Genomic DNA, 22,586 nt, shown 5'->3' with positions numbered 1-22,586 from the left:
TCCTGCCCCCTTTCCCCCAATAGGCTGATATTCTAGACAGTTTCCATCTCCCATTGTTTTTCTACCATTGTCCTCACCCCAGATCCCCTGTCCTGGGGCTGAACTCTCCCTGATTTCCTGATACCTTAGTTCAGTTATATAGCCACTAACTTCCCAACTCTAAACTGGAAGCGCTTAAGTATATTTTCTTACACAAAAAATAGACCACGGTGACTTACAGGTACATGTCACTGCATCTGACTTTTACTTGGGTACTAGAGATCAAACTCAGGTCCTCACACATACAGAACAAGCACTTCCCCAAGACATTTCTCCAACCCCTAACCTGAATTTACTGTAAGCTGGTTATTAGATTTAGTGGTTCATTTGCTGTTCTGTTTATGCAGATGTTAGTACAACCCAGAATAGCCTCAAACTCCCAAACTGCCAGCTCTAGTCTCCTAAATGCTAGGATTATATGCATATGGGTATACTAAATAGTTTACTGAGACCGGGAGAATTGAAACAAGGTTTCAAATGGCCCCAGACTGGCTTCAAACTCATTTTGTTGCAGTGGGGTGACCTTGATTTTTTTTTCTTAGATTTTTCTCTTTAGCCCTAGATGTCCTGGAACTCTCGGGGTGACCTTGAACTCACTGCCCAGCAACTTTGAATTCTTGATGCTTCTATCACTGCCTCCTGAATATTGGGGTCACTAGCATGGCACGGCCCCCAGTTTTATGAGGTACTGGGGATCAAACACAAAGCTTCAGGCTAGACAAGCATTCTACCAACTAAGCTATAACCTCAGGCATGCCGATAGCTTTTTAAAACTTTCAACACCAAGACTGGCAGCTCCCCATTGCAACAATGCTTAAGCCGGATGAATGGGCAGTCCAGTGTAGTCACGTGCCTGTAATTCCAGCACTTGCAAATCGAGTGTGTTGGGGGGTGTTTTTTACAGACACTGAGATTCAGGGTGTAAAAATCTGTTTTTGTAGACCGAGGATAAACAATGAATTTATAAAGGGCTTCTGGTTTTCTGGCGGTGGGTGAGGTTGTGCCTTGGGGTGGTGGAAGAACAGAACTGAACATTCTCAATGATCCAATTGAACACCTATGAAGTGTGAAGGAACTGAGGACAGAGAAAAGGGGCAAGCGAAAGGCTGGTCCTCACCAAGCTGATTCAATTGAACAGGACTAACAGACTGAGCAGAACGTCGAGGTTCAAGAGTTGGCGTGATTTAGCAAAACGCCTAAAACGACTAAAGGACTTGGTGGGCGGGCAGCGCCTGTGGGGAAGGCGTCCAAGCTGCAAAGCAGCCCTCTCCCACGATAGCTTGTGTCTAGTCCTCTCGCAGCACCTGCTGTGCTCCGACACAAACCTGGGACGACTATGCCACACCCCTCGATACAACTACGTTCTAGATCGCAGCGAAACCCCTGACAGGTGGTTAAAGTATACGTGAAACTGCGCAGGCGCAGAGTCTGCCACGCCTGCTGGATTTAGGCGCTTGCGTCCTTTCCACTAGACCCGCCCCCTGGGCTCACGCAGCCTCTGCTTTCTTGCGTCATCCCTGCGCATGCTCCTTGGGACGTGGCGTTCGATTTCGGAGTGGGGAGGAAGGGCAGGGAGGCGGTCCTAGGCCCAAGTCTCACCACGACTGCGCAGACTGGATCCCGAGTGAACATGGCGACTTGTGCCGATATCCTGCGGAGCGAGTTCCCAGAAATTGACGGGCAGGTCTTCGACTACGTGACCGGTGAGCGAAACTGGATTAACTGCCTGGGGAGGCCAAAGTGGAGATCGTGGGGGAAGACTGAGGGCGGACAGTGCAGCGGACCGCTATCTGGTCTCTCCTCTGCGTGACCTCTTGTCTTGAGGGCCAGTGGGGTCTGGAGCCCCGAGTGAGCTGTACAGACACTGAAACTGCTGCTGTATCCGCCCTACCCGGTGTCCGTCTTGTTCTGCGGTACCCGGCTCAGGTGTTTTGCACAGTGGCAGCGCGGATTTCGAGTCTGTGGATGACCTGGTGGAAGCTGTCGGTGAACTATTGCAAGAAGTGTCCGGGGACAGCAAGGATGACGCGGGCATTAGGGCTGTCTGTCAGCGCATGTACAACACGCTACGCCTGTAGGTGCCAAGGGAATGGAGTTGATGGGCAAAGGGAGGAGAATGGAGTACAAACGTGGGGGAAGGTCTGAAGGCTGTAAATTTTTTCTCCCAACTGACAACGTTCTCTTTTCCCACGTAGGGCTGAACCTCAGAACCAGGGAAACAGCCAGGTACTACTGGACGCCCCCATCCAGTTGTCGAAGATAATGGAAAACTACGGTGAGAGTGAGGGGAGATTGAACTAGCTGCCTTCTGCTTCCGCCCCCAGCCACCTCCTCGTTGCAGCTCAGGTCCCACCATCTCTTCTTCAACAAGGCTTGTAGGAGCTAGTGGTATTTTTGTGAACATAAAGGCTTGTGATGGAGAATAGGGGTTGGAGGGCTCTCCAAGCTATTGTCTATAGTAGGAGGTATATCGGCTGTAAAGATAACAGACTTGGTGTTGCCAATTTTGTACCTTAACCGACAGCATGGTCTTAAAGAAAACATGTGAGATCTTTTTGTCCTTTACTTCAAGGATAATGACCATCTATTCTGGCGTTATAAAACTATTTTAAACTGTTCTTAGTTCTTGTTAGTCACTCAAAGTCTTCATTTCCCTTCTCTCATGGAGAAGGTGACTGCTTTTCTTATCACTTACAGACTGTGACACCAAACTTCCAGGCCTGCTAAAGAGGGAACAGTCCTCGGTGAGGAGGAGATACGGGAAGGGGCTGTGGTGGGTGTGAGAGTTGACCATCTACTAAATCATGAGTATACCTTTGGGCGAGATTTCTGGTGTGTCTTTCCCTGCATGTTTGCTTATGTGTCATCATGGGTAGGTTTAAGGGTTTGTTTGAAGTGATTTCTGGAGTTCCTTTTTGAATCTGTACTCTAGTATGAACTGGTTGTGTTTGGAATTCACTCAGACGGTAAATGCGAAGAAACTAGAAAAGGCTGAAGCTCGACTGAAGGCAAAGCAGGAGAGGCGTTCAGAGAAGGAAACGCTGAAGACCAGCAGCCCTCTGTGAGTTTGGGAAGAAGGACTCAGCAGGAAGCAGGACAGATTCTGGTATTGAAAGACGTTCGGGAGCCCTCAAAACTGTCCATTTCTCTTTTTAAAAGAGTCTTGGAGGAGGCGTCAGCTAGCCAGGCAGGCAGCAGAAAAGAGAGTCGGTTGGAATCGTCTGGCAAGAACAAGTCCTATGATGTGCGCATTGAGAACTTCGATGTCTCTTTTGGTGACAGGTGAGGGAATGGCTGGTGACTGGATCTTTCTAACTAAAGGAGAACATGGAGCTGTGAACTGTTTGGTGGAACTAGAGCAGTGTTCTAGTTCCTTTGTTCCTGCTTCTACACTATTCTTCATCTCTGCTCTGCCGCCCCTTCAGGGTACTGCTGGCTGGAGCAGATGTGAACTTGGCATGGGGCCGACGCTACGGGCTGGTGGGACGAAATGGTCTGGGAAAGACAACATTGCTAAAGATGCTGGCCACCCGGAGCTTGCGTGTTCCAGCCCACATTTCCCTACTGCATGTAGAGCAGGAAGTTGCTGGAGATGACACCCCTGCCCTACAGAGTGTGCTGGAAAGTGACACCATCCGAGAGGACCTGCTACGGCAGGAACGGGAGCTCAGCCTCAAGATTGCTGCTGGCAGGTGAAGGCCTCAGGCTGGAGGGTACAAGCAGCAGCTCTGTCCTGGCTGGGCTGTGTTAGCACAAGTGGAGTTATTTGGGAAGAGACACTTTAACTGGGACAGCACCTTCATAGAATGTATTGCTTTTCTTAATTGGTTATGGATGTAGGAGGACCCAGCTCACTGTGGGCAGTACCATCCAGGGTGCTGGCCCCGGGTTCAGTAAGAAAGCAGGCTGAGCAAGTCAGTAAGTGGTGTTCCCTGTGGCTCTGCTTCAGTTCCTGCCCTGACTTTCCTCAGTGATGGATGTGATGAGAATTATAAGCTGAGATGAACCCTTTCGTCCCCAAGGTAGCTTTTGCTCATGGTGTCACATCACAGCAACAGAAACCCTGACAAAGACACTGTCCCTTAGATAGTGTCTCCATAATTCTCGTGGCCTCCCTAGGGAGCAGCAGAACTTGGAATCTGGCCTGTAGAACTATAACACCCTAGCTGCCCCTGCTTTCCGACCTAGAGAATGCTGGACACGGCTTTCCATAACCTGGTTGGGTCTCCTTCCTTCCCAGGGCAGAGGGCTCAGAAGCTGCACTGCTGGCAGAAATCTATGCGAAGCTAGAGGAGATTGAGGCAGATAAGGCACCTGCCAGGTAACAAAGCCTCACTTGGTCTCTTGTGTAGTTAGCCACTCCCTCATTTGATCTATTCCAACGGGATTCTTCACATTCTCCTTTCCAGAGCATCAGTCATTCTTGCGGGCCTTGGTTTTACCCCTAAAATGCAGCAGCAGCCTACCAGGTGAGTGAGCTCTGCCATTCTTGGTTTCAACACTGCTGGCTCCGCACCTGCCTGTGCTGATAAACACCCAGCGCTAACGAGAGTCTTTCGTCATCAGGGAGTTCTCCGGTGGCTGGAGAATGAGACTGGCCTTAGCCCGGGCTCTCTTTGCCAGGTGAGTCCCTCAAGCCCGAGAATGTGACTGGAACACAGTGTGACACCATAACACATCTCTTGCCTTGAAATCTCATGCCTGTATTCTTTTTTCATAGGCCAGACCTTCTGCTGTTAGACGGTGAGTTTGAAGGAGCTACACTGACTTGAGAACTAGACAGGATGATAGTTTCCTTGTTCCTGGTTCTCCAGCCCTTTATCACCAAGTATGTGTTTCCCTGCTTCCTCTCCAGAGCCCACAAACATGCTGGATGTAAGGGCCATCCTGTGGTTGGAGAATTATCTGCAGGTGAGTTTAGGGAAGGCTCTGCAGTGGGTCTGGAGGTCGTCTGCCTCTGACACACTGGGGGCTAGTTACCCTTCCAAACAGCCTGCCATCCTGTCATTCCTCAGACGTGGCCCTCCACTATCCTAGTTGTCTCTCATGACCGAAACTTCCTGAATGCCATTGCCACAGACATCATCCACTTGCACAGCCAACGGCTAGATGGTTACCGAGGGGACTTTGAGACCTTCATCAAGAGCAAGCAGGAGCGGCTACTCAACCAGCAGCGCGAGTATGAGGCACAGCAGCAGTATCGCCAGCACATCCAGGTGTGCGGAGAGGCAGGACTTGGGGGTCTGTCCTTACGTGTCAGAGTAGGTGGGCAGGGAGGCAGACTGTCTATGGGCCCCATCCCTAGGCGTCAGAGTTGGTGGTAGTGAGGGAACTTGACCACCAAGTCCTGCCTACTTCTCCTGTAGGTTTTCATTGACCGTTTTCGATACAATGCAAACAGAGCCTCTCAAGTGCAGAGTAAACTGAAGATGTTGGAGAAGCTGTGAGTACTGAGTCCTTCATTCCTTCCATATTGTGTAAGCCACCCTTCATCCTTCCATCCTAGGTCCCCATGAGCTGGCAGACAGCTTTTACTCCAGGGTGGAGGCAGAGTGCTTTACACTAATCTCACCCAGGCACCTGCAGTGTCAAATTTATCATCTGTCTCTATGTATTTGCTTAGTGTCTTGCCTTTTTGACCTCCTCATACTAAAGAGTAAACTTAGGACCTGGGGCAGACCAAGTCTCATTCTTGTGTTCCTGTACTATTGTGTTTTCTAGGGTCAGCCATGTTGTAATGTTGACATTATTTCCTCTGGTGGAATACTGCTCCATTTCATGAATCTAACACTTTTTTTTTTAACTGAGTCAGATGATGAGCATTAGGTTATCCTAATCTGTTTTTTAAGAATAATGAACTGTCTGTCTAAGGGATGTTGGGATTGAGACGAGGTCTCAGTCTGAACCTCTACTCACGGCTAGTTCACAACAATCCTCCTGCCTCAGCCTCCTAAGCATGGAGATTACAGATGTGAGCCACCAAGCTGACTTGCTATGAACATTTATGTACAAATTTTTTGATTTTTGTGTCTTTTAAAAAAATTTTATGTGTTTTGCCTGCATGTATGTAAAGGTCTGTGTGTGTGTGTGTGTGTGTGTGTCTGTGTGTGTCTGGTCAGGTGCCAGAAATGGGAGCTGAGTCCCCAGTAACTGGAGCTAAAAGATGGCTGTAAGCAAATATGGGAGTGCTAGAAACCAAACCTGGGTCCTCTTGAAGAGGAGTGGGTGCTCTTGAGTCCCTGCCGTCTCCCCTCCACAGACATTAGGTTTTGTTTTACTTGGGTACATATCTAGGAATGGATTTGCTGGGTTACGTGGTGATTTCACCTTTAGTGGTGATGTTAAAGCAACTTCCCTGTCTTTGCCTCTCAGGTGCTAGAACTAAGGCATGTGCTGCCACAGTTGACCCTAGTGTTTAACTCTATAAGAATCTGCAGGCTAGGTTTGTTTATTTGTTTTGAGACAGAGTTTTGGATTTGTTTCTATTTGTTTTGCTTTTGAGATAGTGTAACTCTGGCTGTTCTGTAGACAGGGCTGACCTTGAACTCTCAGAGATCCCAAATGGCCTTAAATCCTTACATGGCCAGAGATGACCTTGACTTCGAGGCTGAGATTGTGGGCAGTGCTGGGTTTGTGCAGTGCTAGAGATTAGATTTCAGATCCGCCTGTACTAGGCAAACACCCTAGCAACTCAGACTTTCAGGCCAGTTTTGGTTTGGGCTTTTTAATTAAATAAATGTTTATTTTACATTAAATACAGTTAATACAAATCTTACTAGAAAGTGAATATAGTTCATATTAGATTTTTTTCATGAATTCTTTTAGAGACACAATTATATCATTTCTCTCTTTTCATCCTTCCTCCCTGTTCTTATTTCAGTTCATAGCCTTTTATTAATTGCTGTTACATCTGCGTATGTATATGAACATATTTCTGAATATAACTTGTTCAGTCCGTAACGTTCCTCATGTGTTTTCAGGGCTGACTATTTGGTATTGGATACCAACTGGTGTGCTCTGTCACAAGGGAGACGTCCTCCTGCTCTCGGTATTTCTTGGTTACCTGTAGTTGTTTGTATAGAGTTGAGGTCTCATATTCCTCCACACCCACCCACTCACATGCCCACCCACATACACAAGCTTTGGCATGTCTGTTGGCATCATCTCATTCAACTCATGTTTGGGGAGTCATGTTGGTGAGTGTTTATGGGTGTAGCTTCTGACAGTGCTAGGAAACACACTCTCATAGCAAACTCCCTGATCCTCTGGCTCTTAGAGTCTTTCCACCCCTTCTTCCCTAAAAGGTCTCTGAGCTTTAGGTGCTGCAGTGTATTGTGGAATATGTCCATTGTGACTGGGCTCCACAACTCTGCATTTTGATTAGCTGTAGTTTTCTGTAATGGTCTCCGCTGCAATGAGACATTTCCTTGGTGAAGATTGGGAAATCTGGCTGGCTAGAATAGTTGGATGCAGTGCAAAAAGGACCTGTGGTTGTAAGTCCAGACCAGTCATTTTATTTTTAGGTTGAGACAATCCCTCATTTTGTAGCCCAGGCTAGCCTTGAGCTCCAGGAGTGTCTGCTTCTCACAGGCTGGCATCACTGCCACCACTTTTGGCTTGCCAGACTGTTTTAAAACGACACATTGTTTTACTTGCCTATGGGAACTGACATTTTCCTGTCTCTTTGCCAACACTTGTTAATAACTCTTACAGTCTCCACTGTTCTAGTGCATGAAAAGCAACAGCTCATCGTAGTTTTGATTAACAGTTCCATGACTAATGAAATGTCTCATTGAGGGTTTAATCTTGAAGGAATCTTTCTAGAAATTCTGGGAGAAAGAGTAAATTCATAAGGCTTACAGCTCTGACATGGAAACAGTCATCACTGAATATGAAGGGTAAAAGCTACCCAGAAAAGACTGGCAGCTGGGGCTGTCTTTGTCATCTCTAAACTAGGGAAGACTAAACTCCAAGGACTTAAAGTTCAAGGCCAACTCAGGCAATGTACTGAGTTCTTGCATCACACGTACAACATGCAGTTAATAACACAAACTTAACATTGTTTTAAAATCTTTTGAAAGATGAGATTTTTTAATTGGGGAACTATTCAGCCAGGAGACCTGCCAACAAACCTGATGGTCCAAATTTTACCCCCAGGACTCATGGAGGGGGGGACCAGCTCCTGCGTGTTGTCCTCTGACCTCCACATTGCACGCACAGGCAGACACACTCAAACAGTAAATGTAACATTTTCTGGTTTTTGTTTTGAGACAGAGTCTCTGGCTGATCTGAATTTCCTACGTAGATCAGACTGGTATCAAACTCATAGAGATCCATTTGCTTTGCCTCTCAAGTGCTACAATTAAACTTATAGGTTACCATGCTTGGCAAATAAATGTCATTACAATTTTTTAGCATGGAAGAGATGCTTCAGCAGTAAGAGAAAGCTGCTCTTGCAGAAGACCCGGCTTTGGTCCTCAGCACCCACACAGCAGTTCACAACTGTCTGTAATTCCAGTTCCAAAGAAACTGACACCTTATGCTGACCTCATCGGCACTGCATATATGGTACGCAGACATACACACTTGCAAAACACCATACACATAAAATATAAAAAAAGATTTTTTTAATTACATGTAATTTTTATTTTTATTATTTGGTTTATTGATTGTTTGAAACTACATACTCTTCATATATAGTCGTAGCTAGTCTAGAATTTGTTATTTAGAACATGTGGGACTTGAACTCTAGAGATCTGCCTACTCCTGCCTCCCTTGTGTGAGGATCAAAGCATGCACCACTACACCTAAAAAAAATGTACAGCTTACATTTTTTTAATTAATTATTTTATGCGCATTGGTGTTTTACCTGCATGTGTGTCTGTATAGGTGTCAGACCCTGGGGACTGGAGTTACAGACAGTTGTGAGCTGTCATGTTGGTGCTGGGAGTTGAACCTGGGTCCTTTTGGAAGATTGGCCAGTGTTCTTAACCGCTGAATAATCTCTTTAGCCCAAGATTACGGGGTACTGATTTTTTGTTGTTTGTTTTGGGTTTTTTTCTGCAAAAAAGATGATTGTCTTTTTTAACAGATAGTGTAGTAGAAGAATATATCTAGCATCAGCAGATGGAAGGCATGCAAGTCTGAGTTTTCTCCAAGCATTTACTTGTATAAGAGGAACAGATTTCTTTTTTAAGTTTTGTTAATTTTTGTCATTTTGTTAAGTCAGGGTCTCTCCACATAACACAGAAGTTTATGTAGGCTGGCTTCAACCTCCTAAGTGGTAGGATTGTGGGTTATGTTATCACATTCAACATAAAGTTAATTGTTTTACTGCATGTGTGTGTGTGTGTGTGTGTGTGTGTGTGTGTAGAGAGAGAGAGAGAGAGATGGACTTTGTTAATATACTAAGTTTCCTTAGGATTTCTTACAAGAGAATGAGTAAGTTGTTATTTACAGAAGTTCACTAGTGGCTACCCTACTGAGAAAATGTCTCTCCCTCTAGCAACCGTTAATTGTCTATAAACCCTCAGTGGTAGGAGCTCATGAGCTCAGCCCTTCAGGACAGGCCCAGTCCCATGCAGATTTAGTGCAGTGATCGCAGCAGCTTTGAGTGAGTGTCATGGCCAGGTCATGCCCAGAAGATGGTTCATAACACTCCACCCCGTGCTCTAGCTCTAGTTCCTTCTGCTGTGTCCTCGTCCCCTCACCATGTTCCTTAAGCCCTTGAAGGAATGTTACATTCTGTTTATGACATCGCACTCAACAGTCACGTGTCATCAGCACTTTGACAAGTTACAAGTCAGTTACTGCTTCTCAGATTATAGCTGACTAATCTATGGGGATAAACGTAGTAATTTAGAAAGCAATTGATGGTCACATGCTGCTGATTTAAAAAATAGCTTATAACCTCCCCCGAGGTCTGATTTATAGGACAGATGCAGATTCCTCCTGTAGAACAGGTTTTAACTCCAGTAGGGCAGCAGTTGGTTATCCCAACTGTGCAAGTGGCACACCTGGCCTGGGGCTCTCTCTGACCATCGGTAGGTTCTGGGAGCACTTGTAGCTGCCACACACAGGATACTTCCATTAACACTTTTTTGTTTTGGATGCAGGGTTGCTCTTTTTCTTCGTATAGCCCTGGATTCAATCTTTAGTTCAGGATGACCTGGAACTCGGAGAGATCCCTCTGCCTCTTGAGTACTGGGTTAAAGGTGTACACCACCGTCCAGCTGAAACTTTATTTTTTTTAATTAGCTTAATAAGTATCAGGTTTCCTTGTGCCTTTTTCTATACATCTTTTAGGTTTTTTTCGTATATTTTAGTTCCATACTTCTTGACCCCTCCCCCTCATCTTCCTGTCTCCCTTCCCTGCTTAAAATTTTCTACCCACAATGTTCTCTTTTCTGCTTTAATATCTTATTAAAATAATCATTTCTCCATCTTGCCTTTCAGACCTGAACTAAAGCCCGTGGACAAGGAATCAGAGGTGGTGTTGAAGTGAGTGCTAAGCCAGGGGAGCTGATGGGGAGCTTGCCTTTCTGGCCGCCTGCACACTGCACCTTTCACCTCCTGCAGGTTCCCTGATGGGTTTGAGAAGTTCTCACCACCCGTTCTACAGCTGGATGAGGTGGATTTCTACTACGATCCTAAACACACCATCTTCAGTCGCCTGTCTGTCTCTGCTGATCTTGAGTCCCGCATCTGCGTGGTATGGTTGCTCTTCTGTTGAGTGTCCTGGGAGTTGTCTTCCTGAACAGGCATGGATTGGGCCAATCCTGACACAGTAGAAGCAAGAGTACAAAGAGAAATGGGCGGAGCCCAGACACAGAAACTCATACACTGACTGCTGTGTTCTCTGTAGTCTCAGGGTTTTCAGAGATGAGAAGCCTAGCATGTGGCATTTGGTAAATATATAGAGCAGTAATTTACCTTACTGTTCTTGGTTCTGAATTATGACAGTCATGAAACCTTAAAGCAAGAACATAGGCTAAAGCTCAGGGGGGTTTTTAGCTTGGTTTTAGGAAAAGTTTTTTTTCCTCAGAAGGGGGGAAAGGCTGGGTAGATAATGAGTAAAAAGTACTCTCTGCCCAGATTAGCGGGCCAGACTCAGCCCCTGGTTCCTCTAGTTCCGTAGAGTTCTCTGGTTGTAAGGCTGGGACTACCCAGGGCTCCTCTTACTCCCTCCCTTCTGTGCCCCTGCTTGCACATTCTTCCTGCTCATAAACCTGCTCGTGCTTCCTACAGGTTGGGGAGAATGGGGCTGGGAAATCTACTATGCTGAAGCTGCTCATGGGGGACCTGGCTCCTGTTCGGGGTATCAGGCATGCCCACAGGTAATGGATTTCTCCCGCACACACGCACGCACACACACACTACCTATACTACAACACAGCTCACAGGTAATTGATTCCCTGCATGACCTGTGTGCATGCTCACCTCACACACTCAGCTCCCTATACTACTCCATAGCTCACAGATGATGGAATCCCACCCCCCATGAACTGTGTGCACACTCACACATTCAGCTGTCTGTACTACTTCACAGTTGAGCTTCCTGCCTTCATTTTTCTCCAGGAATCTGAAGATAGGCTATTTTAGCCAGCACCATGTGGAACAGCTAGACTTAAATGTCAGTGCCGTGGAACTGCTGGCTCGAAAATTTCCTGGTATGTTAGGGGTACAGTTTGCAGCAAGAGTGTTTTAGCTGATCCTTGCAGCTGGGCCTTCTTGGGTCAGTCTAGAGCAAGATCCCTAAGTCTAGGTATAAGAACATAGGCACTGAGAAGTGAGTTGGGTCAAGAGCTCATCTGGTGTTGGGGCCTTTCCAGGGCGACCTGAAGAGGAATATCGTCACCAGTTGGGCCGGTATGGCGTCTCTGGAGAACTGGCCATGCGCCCTGTTGCAAGCTTATCTGGGGGCCAGAAGAGCCGGGTAGCCTTTGCTCAGATGACCATGCCTTGGTGAGTCTGTCTGGAGGCAGGAGAGTCTTGCCTTCTCATTTTCCCTTCTTCCCCAGTACAGAATGGTTCTTCTTTGTGCCATAAGAATCCGTTTTCTACCATCTTACCACATGTGTTCTCCCTTCCAGCCCCAACTTCTATATTCTGGATGAACCCACAAACCACCTGGACATGGAGACAATTGAAGCTTTGGGCCACGCGCTCAACAACTTCAGGGTGAGCGTGTTCTTGCCTGCCTCTTCTTCCCTAGGGCTCTGCACCCCTTGGTATCTTATCCCTTGAGCACTTTGTTCTGTCTTTCAGGGTGGTGTAATTCTGGTATCTCATGATGAGCGCTTCATCCGACTGGTGTGCAAGGAGCTGTGGGTGTGCGAGAAAGGCAGTGTCACTCGGGTTGAGGGAGGATTTGACCAGTACCGGGCCCTCCTCCAAGAACAGTTTCGCCGGGAGGGTTTCCTCTAGAGGCCCCAGTTGAGTAAGGACTGTGCCTAGGACATGGACTGGTTTTTGCAAGACCCCTGAACTACCATGTAGGCAACCAACTCCAGGCTTAGGACTTTCCCTACTTGGGGACAGCCTTATTTCCCAAATTTCTCTTTTCAACTGGAGCATCCTCTGCACAGTGTGGGGCAGCCTATCCAGGGGCCTATGAAGACAGTCCTGAAGGAAAAGGATAGGGATGCTATCTGGGGTAATAAGTACCCCACTGCCCAGCTTGACAGGGCCCCACGTGGCTGCTATGTAAATTAAATACCCTTCTGGATCTCTTTTGCCTCTCTGCTCATTCATGGGCAGGGCTTGCCATGGTTTTCTGCTCTGGGTTCTAGGCTCTCTGGTATTTTCCTGCGATGTGACTGTCAGTCAAACAGACGAAACAACAGCAGTCCAACCTTCCTATTGTTGGGAGATATCATCTGTCTGTTCCTGAGGTGGGCTTGAGCTGGAGGAATGGAGAAGGGTGTGTTGGGATTGCTCTGGTGTTCATACCCTAGCCTGGAATTTGCCTCAGCTGAGGAGGTTGTAGGCTCTGCTGTCTCAGCCCCTGCTGCTTGGGAGTTTGAACTGATACTGGATTCTGGCCTCACATGGCTCACCAACTGCTTTCCGGGGACCCTGGCCCTGTCTCTCATTTCTATAATCTTGACCTTTAGGGCTCAAAAGAAACTGTTGTTTTCAGTTTGCATTAGTTTTGTTATGTTTTTTTCCCCTCTAACCATGTAGAAGCAGCCTGGGAGGTAGGGAATTATTTAACTGAAGGAAAATAGGACACTTCATTCTTTTCAAATTAAGCAGACTTGTAAGAGGAAGACACATGTAGTAGCATGTGTCTGTGGTCCCAGGCACACTGGAGGTTGAAGCCAGAGGCTCATTTGGATCCATTGAAGAGAGCAGCCTGACCTGGCAGGCCTGTCTCTTAGAAAACAAGGAAGAGCGGTGTCTAACAGGAGTCTGGCCTATAAGTTAGTTCTCAAGGACGTAGTTGCTATAATTAATCAGTATGTAAAAGACATTAAAATGGAGTCAGCACAGGGACTGTCTCAGCCAACTGGAGATTGTAGTCAGTCTCAACCCCAGATCTTCTCTGGACTATGCTGAGTGTTGTGGTCTAGTGGTTTGAGACGAGAGGACTGTTAGGTAAGGAAGGATGTGTGAGCTAGCCTTGAATGTAAGTTCCTTACAAAAAAACCTAAAACAAGGAGAGGGTTAAGTTGCCTCGTGGTTTTATCGGCTTTAACCATGGGCACTTGACAGTTACTCATGTACTTAGAGTGGGACAGAGCCTGGTGGGGTGTGGGGAATATGCTGATACAGCAGCTTAGGAGAGCAGTCTTACACTTCCTACAGTGTGCACTAGGATCATCCTAAGACTGCACATGAACTGTGTGCACCTCACCAGTGATCCCTGTGCATGGCTTTTGCACGTCACTAGGGATCTGAGATTTTTCAGACAGGTCATTCTTCTCCAACTTGGGGAACTAATGTCCCCATGCCCATCAGTCATCGGCGCTCAGTCCCTGAATCCCTCCTAGCTGGTAAGCCCACTAGGAGTATTGCTAATGCTTAAGGGCCCTGGAAAAGCTTTGAGCACCAAGAACATCAGAAGTTGAGGTGATGTGAGGAAAGGCTCAGCACATACTGCTATCAGTAAAAGGTGCCATGTTAGTCTTTGACTTTTCAAAACCTACTTTTATTACTAAGAGTTCTTAATCACTTTAACCTCCTTTCTAGCCCACCACTCACCAGAGATGGTGAAAAGAAAGGTTGTTAGGACACAGGGGAAGTGGGCCTGTTTAGAAGTAGCTCTCTGGGGTTCATCCAGTCCTCATTATCAGGATATCAGCAGTCCAGGCTACTAGCAAACCACCAAGCATGAATTAGCAGCTTCATTCCAGCGTACTCAGCAGACACTACACATGAACCAACAATGGCAGCTTGATCCAGAATAAACCTCCAGACTCCACCAGTCAGCCTGAGTCTGAGGAATCGGGAAGAAGCCACTGAATATTATGAGTTCTTTAGCAAGTTATTTTCTACAAAATTATGACAAGCAAAGAGCAGCCAAGTGGTGCAAGGCGAACCAAAGCATGAGTCAGGTCCCACTGTCTGTGGTTGTATTTATATTCTTTCTAAATACACGTGCCGTCCCACAAGTCTCAAAACTACCTCTCGCCTGTGATGCTTCAGCAAAACATTCTTTTATGTGTCTGCTTCATCATCTGTTCACCCCTCTGCTCCAGCAAAACATTAAGACCTGAGTCTCCAAAGAAACCAGAAATTTCCACTTGAGGCCCTAGTAGAAGCTAAGCAAGGCAGACTGCCTAACCCCACAGGTTCTGGCGCTGTTGAGGACTGGCCACCACATAGTATAAAAGTATTCGGCATGGGCTTACTGTGTGCCCGAGCTGACTGTAAGGACTGGGAAAAGAGGACATTTCTGTAACTAATCATGGCCCAGTCTGGGCTAAAAGATGAGCTGCAGACACACATTGCTACCTTCACACATGCTGGAGCCTTCCAGAGGGGAGGGCACTCGGTGACTGCAGATCTATGGCCTATGGCATGCCCGGTGTGCAGTGACATAAGCCCTGTGCAGCAGGAACACTGACGGTGACATGGCAATGGCTCCAGTGACAAGGGGTGAGGGAGGATGGCAGTGCCAGCTAGCCTGTGTCAGAAAACACAAGTAGGCATGACTACCTGCTGCACTGGCTAATTAGGTTGGGAAGCAGACTTTGTCAGCTTATTTTGGAGCTGGTGTGCTTGAGTTGGTCAGTGACTCATCAGCGAAGGGCCTTAGACTGCAGTCTTCACTAAAATCCTGGCCACACTGCCTCTCTTGACCTGACTACTCACCAACACCACGTGGGTAACTTGGCTGGTCCTCAGAAGTCGTGGGTTCCTCAGCAGTTATTGCAAGGTCAGTCAACAAGTTGTTCACCTCCAATATGCTATTCTGTCTTGAGATCTAGTAGACATTTTGCTAGGGTCCCTCTGGCTTCCAGGCCAGGTATAGCTTAGAGCCTAGCTCTCCACTGGGCTTGCAGATTCATAGCCTTTTGAAATGCTGGCAGAGTGGACCCAGTCTGTGAAAGAATCTCACTTCTCTCATTGGAGGCCTCGAACCTGGAGTGCTGGGTAGCTCTCAAGTGTGCTCCCCAGTTCAGCTTGTTGGCTTCTCTCCCACTTTCCCTGTTTCCTATGCTTTCCATAAGACTGTGTAGTTCTTGGGCAGTGGTAGCACACACTCTTAATCCCAGTACTCAAGACGCAGAGGCAGGCAGGTGTTTGAGTTTGAGGCCAGCCTGGTTTACAGAGTGAGTTTTAGGACAGCCGGAGATATAGAGAGAGACCCTGTCTTGAAAGAAAGGAGAGAGTGAGAGAAATGATCATAGTTCAGAGCCAGTGAGATGGTTCAGTGTAGGCAAGGTATTAGCCATGAAGCTTAAAGACCTGAGTTTAATCCCCAGATTGTAGTAATAAGAGGAAAGTTTCCCATATCTTGTCCTCTGACCTACATGTGTCATGATGTCATGACATGCACAGGCACACAAGCTATACTTTGGAGAAGTTGGGTGTTGGAAAGTAGATGCAGGCAGACCTTAGTGACTTTTTTGAGGCCAGCCTGGCTACTGAGTGGTAGCCTGAGCCTACCCCTCTATCCCCCCACCCCCTCCCAAAAAATAACCCAAATTCTTGGTTTGCTTGGATTTGTGAAAGCTAGACACCAGCTTGCTACTTGCTTCCTATGCCTGCTTGTTTTAGGTTTCCTGGGAGTATTCAAATTGTGGGGTTGGAAGGTGGGCTAGGAAACAGGCAGAAAGGTTAAACAGCCCTCCCCTGCCTACTGCATACTGGCCTGACAGCTCCTAGAGGTTAGTCAGGTGAGTTCTGGAACTCACTCCATAGACCAAACTCAAATCTGCCTGCCTTTCCTCCGACTTCTGGGATTAAAGGTGTGCACCACCGTACCCAGCTGAGTGTGATCTTTAAATTTGTGTGTGTGTATGGCTTTACCCACAAATATATCTGTGTACCATGCATGTTAAGACAGTATGAGATCCCCTGGAACTGGAGTTACAGTTATGAGGCTGTTGTGCAGGTGCTGAGGACCAAACTCCAGCCCTATTGGATGACAGTAAGTGCTCTTAACTGCCGAGCCAGTTCTCAAGCCCCAGTGTGGTCGATCTGTTTTGCTTTGGGTTTTTTTGTTTTGGTTTGTTTTTGTTTTTTGTTTTTGTTTTTTGTTTTTTGGAGTCTGGTCCCCTGTAGCTCAGCTAGCCTCAAATCTGCTGTGTTGCTGAGAATAACTGGTCTTCCTGGCTCCCACCCCCTCAGGGGATACAGGCATGTGCCACCACCCTGCTCTTCAGTTTGGTTTGCTTATTATTTTGTTGGGTCTGGTTTTTAGAGACAGGTTCTCTGGCACTGGAAGTCAAGTGTAGCTGAGGATAACCTAGGCTAGGAATCCACATCCTCAGACGGACTTCCAATGTTGGGAATGCTCATAGGCACGCCAGTGTGGAGTGAGAAGGGCATATTATGTCTCTTGACACCTTGTTTGTCCTAATCAGTAAAACAAGAAAAACAGTACATTGGAGAGTTGTACATCAGTTATGCACATGATTAAAATCAAATGCATTTATGGGAAGGGGCATGGTATTTAGCCCATGCAATCCAAGTTTATCAGTCAAAATGTAACCACACCCCTACTAACTATTAAATAGATACTACAAGCAAACTTCCACTATGGCTTTGTCACTTGTAATCTGGGAGGGATGTTTCCAGGTTCTTGGATCTTTATTTAAGAGTGAAATAAAAGCCCAAAAAGGAGCAAGAAAATGTTATTTATAGCAAAGCAACAGAAAAGGCAGAAGAGAGCAGTGGCCACATGAGTGAAGATGGCATTCAGGACGGCCTTTTATGGAGATTAGAGGAACTCGGTTACTACAGTGTGTACTTCTGCTTTGTCTGACAGAACTGCACATGTTCCTTCCCATAATGATCCTGTGTGCACCCAATAATACACAGGCAGAAGATGGCAAATGGAGGGTTGTCCCTAAAAGTTTACCTGTAGACACAGTTTGCCTTACTGCTCATGCTCTCCAAGGTAATCCAGGATAGACTGGCTTTCCTTCCCTTGTAACTGGATAGATTGGAAATGCTTTTGAAGAGAAATTGAGCCGGACATGGTAGTAGATGCCTTTTACCTTAGCACTTGGGAGACAGAAGCAGGTGGCTCTCCATGAGTAGCCTGGTTATCATAGTTCAGGCCAGCCAGGGCTACACAGTTAGACTGTCTAAAAACAAAAGAAACTGTCCAAGTTTGATGTTCATAAAATAACAGTAGTTATTCCATTGTCCAGAGTGGGAGGTATGTACAGCTTAGTGGGAATCCTAGGTTGCTTGGTGCACTATTCAGAGAGGGGTGTGGTTTCTAAGATACACCTCGTGCTTACCTTCCTGTTTCTACTATCTGGAGGCTTAGCCATTATGATAATCATTCCTATTTGTTTCGAGCCTCATGCTTTATTGATTCTTGTTCTTGTTAGACTTTGGTTTTGTTTGGCTTAAAGTGTGCCTGGAGGCTTGACCTTGTCCAAGTATATGTCCAGGACCTTCCATACATCACATAGAGACACATGCACACACGTGGGGGGGGGGGGCAAGCAGACAGAATGGATGTCAGCGATGTCAGCCCCCTTCTCCATCAGGCAGGCAGGTTGTCTGCTGTGGCCTTTTGCATCAGTGTTCTTGGTCAGGTGTCAATTGTGCTCTAGAATGGCCATGGGCTAGACTGTCAGCACACCTTTCTTTATACTGGTGGTCTGCCGCAGAGGACTTTCATTGGTAGGAAGAGCAGCCCCAGCTGAAGGGCACAGCAGTTTGGTGTCTTTAAACCATAAGTGGGCATTAATGCCCACAGGATCTCACTCAGTCCTACAGTATACACGGAATCGTTTATTTCCCTGGATCTGGCTGGTAGTCACAGCTCAGAGCCAAAGGACCTCCTCCATTAGGAAAGGCAGCACTGACGACAGTCATAGGCACCAGCTTGGGCAGTCACACCTCTCATGCAACCTAGGACTCTACATAGTAGGTTTACACTGCACCAGAAGGTCTGGTTCTCCCACTTCCACATTTATCACAAACTGTTAGGTTCTGCAAGCAGCAGGATGTGTCTTGCCAGCACTGTCTCAACTGAGTGGTTTTAGACAAGGTCTCAGTATAGCCCAGGGCTGCTCTCAACCTCACTATTTAGTCTCAACTGGCCTTACAATTAATTGCCCTTCTGTCTCCCAAATGCCATGTGTACCACATCCTGTGCGTTTACTGATTTTAATATTTAAATTACATTTTATTTGTATATGTGTTTATATATGTATATGTCCACATGTGCCACACTGCACCTGCTGCAGTCAGAGAACAACGTGCAGGAGTTGATTCTTCCTTCCCACCGTGTGGTCCCAGGTGAACCCAGGTCATTAGGCTTGGTAGGAAACACCTTATCGCACTGAACCATTGCACTGGCTTTGCCTTATTAATTTTTTGTGAACTATGGCTTGTAATGCTATGTGACTGAAAACCACTACATTTATTCAGATTTCTCAGCTGAAATTAACACCCCTTGCTTTGTGTTGTTGGAGTCAGGAAGAACCTCTTCTTGGATTTTCCCATTGTAAAGATGTTTTCTTTGGTTCTTCTGCATGTGCACACACCCACACACATGTCCAGCTTTTCCCGGATGCGCTGTACTAGACTTACTTCCTAGAAGTCCCAGTTTTTATTCTCCTTGTCTTCCCATGTGCCCCTCCTCACCTAGGTTTGTGACTCTCGGTCGCTGTAAACGTCTGGGTTTTGCACCACTCTGCCAGGGAAGCAGTTATACTTCATGTGACTGAGGTTGGCCTTGATCTTAATGACAATCCTGCTTTCCCTCTCTGGTGTTGGGTTTATCATTAAGCCTAATCCCACTGGTCAATTTATTTATTTACTTATTTAATTTAATTTGTTGTTTGTTTGCTTGTTTTGAGTCAGGGTCTTACTCTGTAACCTAGCTCTGGCTGTCCTGGAACTCTGTAGCTCAGGATGACCTCAAACTCACAAAAGATCTCCCCGCCTCTGCCTCCCAAGTGCTGGGATTATATGGAATCAGCTGAATTTGTTTGTTTGAGACAGGATCTTACTATGTAGCTCTGGCTGTCCTGGAACTCACTCTGTAAAATGTAAAGATCTGCCTGCCTCTGCCTCCCAAGTGCTGGGATTAAAGGTGGGGGCTACTACACCCAGCTCTCAGCTGGATTTCTACTAATAAACTGTTTCACTGGTGCAGGTTTAATCCAGTAATAACTCAGGAAAATGTGTGCCCACCTCTGTACTCTGCCCCTTTCATCCTTTATGTTAAGTCCAGGCCCTATGCTGGATTGGCACTGCCCACACTTAGGCTGTGTCCTCCCACTTCAGATAGTCCAGTAAGAAATGGCCTACAGAAGCTTCTAAGATGGCTTAAGAGTCAAGAGCTCAGGCAGGAGAGATGACTCAGTGGTTAAGAGCACTGACTGCTCTTCTAGAGGTCTTGATTTCAAATCCCAGCAGCCACATGGTGGCTGACAACCATCTGTAATGGGATCTGATATCCTGTAAATTAACTTTAGAAGAGTCAAGAGCTCTTCTAGAGGACCTGAGCTTAGCTCCCAGTACCCATGTTAGGCAGCTTAATAAGATTGCCTGTGAGGCCAGATCCTCTTTCGCCTCCATTGGCTCCTACACAGTTGTTTGTTTGTTTGTTTGTTTAATTCTCATAGAAATGCCAGAGGTTTGTTTGTTTCCTAATGACTCTAGATCTTGTCAAGTTTACAATATTAACATGAAAGTGGGAATCAGTTTCTGATAGGCATTAAGTAATCACAGTTACTAACCTAATTTATAGGGCATGATCCCTAAAAAAAGAAAAAGTGGGGTTCTTTTTGTGTGTGTATGTAGATATTTGAGGCAGGGTTTTTCTGTAGCCCTGGCTGTCCTGGAACTCACTGTAGACCAGGCTGGCCTCAAACACAGAGATCACCCGTTTCTCTGCCTTCGCTTCTTGAGGTCTGGGATTAAAGGTATGATGTACCACCACTGTCCAGCAAAGAAATGTTGGTTGACTTGGCGTGCATGAGTTCAGTGATTCTAAAGGTCTGCCTCCCTGCTTAGTCAGACCTGGGTTGATGTGCCAAAGGAGGAGTTTGAGGTGACTGCCTCTTCTCTACCTGGACTGCCTCTCAAAATAGGCCACTTAATCACTAATGTGTACAGGCCTTGGGATCCTCCTCCACCTCACAGTATGGCCGTGACTAGGACACTCACAAGCAAACCTTGTTCTTGTGACAAGTGACTGCCTTCCACCCTATTGGACATTTTCTATGTGTTATTTCTAGAGGCTTCCTTTTCCCCCTGTAAACTGATAAGCCAAGCTAAGTCAATTCCTGTCATTTCTGTTTGACTTATTTTTATTATAATATAAAGCTGTCAGGAGTAAAGCTCAAAGAGATGCCTACTCATGTGACAACTCCCACAGCCCCTCCTATTGAGGGTTCTTTGGACCGTTCATCAGTTGTACCTCAGTGGTTCATTGGCCCTGGGTCTAAAGAACAGAACGGACTTACATGCTCTTGTCCTACAAGGAGAAAGTTGAGAGGCACACCTGGAGCAGCATGGCATGATGCAATCTGGAGTGTGCCCCATCACCACTGCGTACCCCAGCCCTGCCCTCCCAGTTTTACTTATGGGCTCCTAGCTGGAGCCTATGATGTGCTTCAGAGCCTCTGCCCTGCTGGATCTCAGGCATCCTCGCAAACTGAAGCTGCTGTTGAGGATCACATAGTAAGGCCACATCATCACTAGTATGGGTGGGTGAGTGTGCTGTGCTTGTGCAAGTGTAGGACATTGTAGGTAACATGTTAGTGTCTTTTTATAAGTATTACAGTTTTCCTCTTAGCCTGGCTAGCTAGCAAATTATTAAAATTGGATTATTTATTTAACAAAAATTAAGGGCACAACAAATAAGCAATATTAATCTATTTTTATCCTCTGTTAATCTGGCTACCTCCCATCTGAAATCACCAAAATACTTGCATTTTATGTCTCTCTCTCCTGGAACTGTTTACCCGTGGTGTCTCCTGGATACACTCCCCATGGCTAGTCCCAACTTCATCTCGCTCCTCCCCTGACTAGGAGGAAGTCCATCCTTATTCTCCTCTGCTTAGTCACCAGCCCATCAGCTAGCTTCATTGACCAATCAGGCACTAATTGAGCAATGTCATACAACATTGGGACAGAAGATTCTTAGAATAAGGATTTTAACCAGATATGAGGATACAAGACTAATATAAGTATAATCTTTACACAGTGCACAAAACATTCTACCTACAGTAATGTACATCAGAGTCCTCTAGGAGGTAGTGAGAAGGCTGGGCTGGTTTCATGACAGACTTCAAATTGGCAGTTAAGGAGACCAGGCCAAATCTGTTTCTAAGAACTGGCAATTCCAGGCATGTCCAGGCCTCAGAAGCTGCCCACACCCTGGTAATGGAATGTCTGTAGAGATGGACCCAACAGATTAACATAGAGGTCAATTACCCTGGAGTTCCCTGATATCCTTTAAGTTAGGCCTGCAAGCTCACTTGGGTGTCTCTCTATTCTGGTAATGGGAAAGCCCAGCATGCTGTACTTCTGCAGAATAAAGCACTCTTTGCTTTTACATACTGTTTGAGTGTGGAGTATCATTCTTCAGCAATTCATGGACCCTTACAGTGGGACATCAAATGTTTCATGGGGAAATAGCTTTTTGTTCTATGCTAAGGAGAGGTCCCTCCTAAGCTCCTCAGATCTCAATCAAGGAAGCCATCTTCCACTACAGGGACCCTCTCAGATCTGGCCTCCAGAAGGGAAAAGATTCACATAGCACAGGTAGAAACAAGCAAGCATTAATTTTTAGCAGGCAAGAAAAAGTGGCAGTCAGTCCTCCTGAGATGGCAGTGCTGACGCTGAGGTGCAGGGCCACCTAGGGTATTGTCTGCCCACTCTTCCACTTCTCACCGAGC

The 22,586-nt window shown here is 46.4% G+C and overlaps 1 protein-coding gene across 1 annotated transcript; it reads left to right on the top strand.

The window, feature by feature from the left end:
* The first annotated feature begins 1,606 nt into the window (after positions 1–1,606).
* ABCF3 (ATP binding cassette subfamily F member 3) lies at positions 1,607–12,766 on the top strand. Its single transcript, XM_080919310.1, has 21 exons — positions 1,607–1,742; positions 1,966–2,113; positions 2,235–2,314; positions 2,737–2,783; positions 3,003–3,100; positions 3,199–3,321; positions 3,465–3,731; positions 4,280–4,360; positions 4,449–4,508; positions 4,606–4,662; positions 4,760–4,782; positions 4,895–4,950; positions 5,055–5,255; positions 5,406–5,482; positions 10,495–10,539; positions 10,618–10,750; positions 11,287–11,375; positions 11,617–11,708; positions 11,871–12,003; positions 12,132–12,219; positions 12,307–12,766. Exons 1-21 carry the CDS (start codon positions 1,670–1,672, stop codon positions 12,463–12,465), a joined length of 2,130 nt encoding a protein of 709 aa, XP_080775436.1. The 5' UTR covers positions 1,607–1,669; the 3' UTR covers positions 12,466–12,766.
* Positions 12,767–22,586: the final 9,820 nt, after the last annotated feature.

Source organism: Micromys minutus (assembly GCF_963924665.1).
Source record: "Micromys minutus genome assembly, chromosome: 7".
Taxonomy (NCBI): Eukaryota; Metazoa; Chordata; class Mammalia; order Rodentia; family Muridae; genus Micromys; species Micromys minutus.
This window is presented reverse-complemented; position numbering and strand designations above follow the sequence as displayed.

Excerpts from the sequence above, each read along its gene's own strand:
- ABCF3 (XM_080919310.1), top strand. The coding sequence starts at position 1,670 with ATGGCGACTTGTGCCGATATCCTGCGGAGCGAGTTCCCAGAAATTGAC. Across the intron at positions 2,315-2,736 it reads GAAGATAATGGAAAACTACG|ACTGTGACACCAAACTTCCA; the intron begins GTGAGAGTGAGG and ends TATCACTTACAG. Across the intron at positions 5,483-10,494 it reads CTGAAGATGTTGGAGAAGCT|ACCTGAACTAAAGCCCGTGG; the intron begins GTGAGTACTGAG and ends CTTGCCTTTCAG.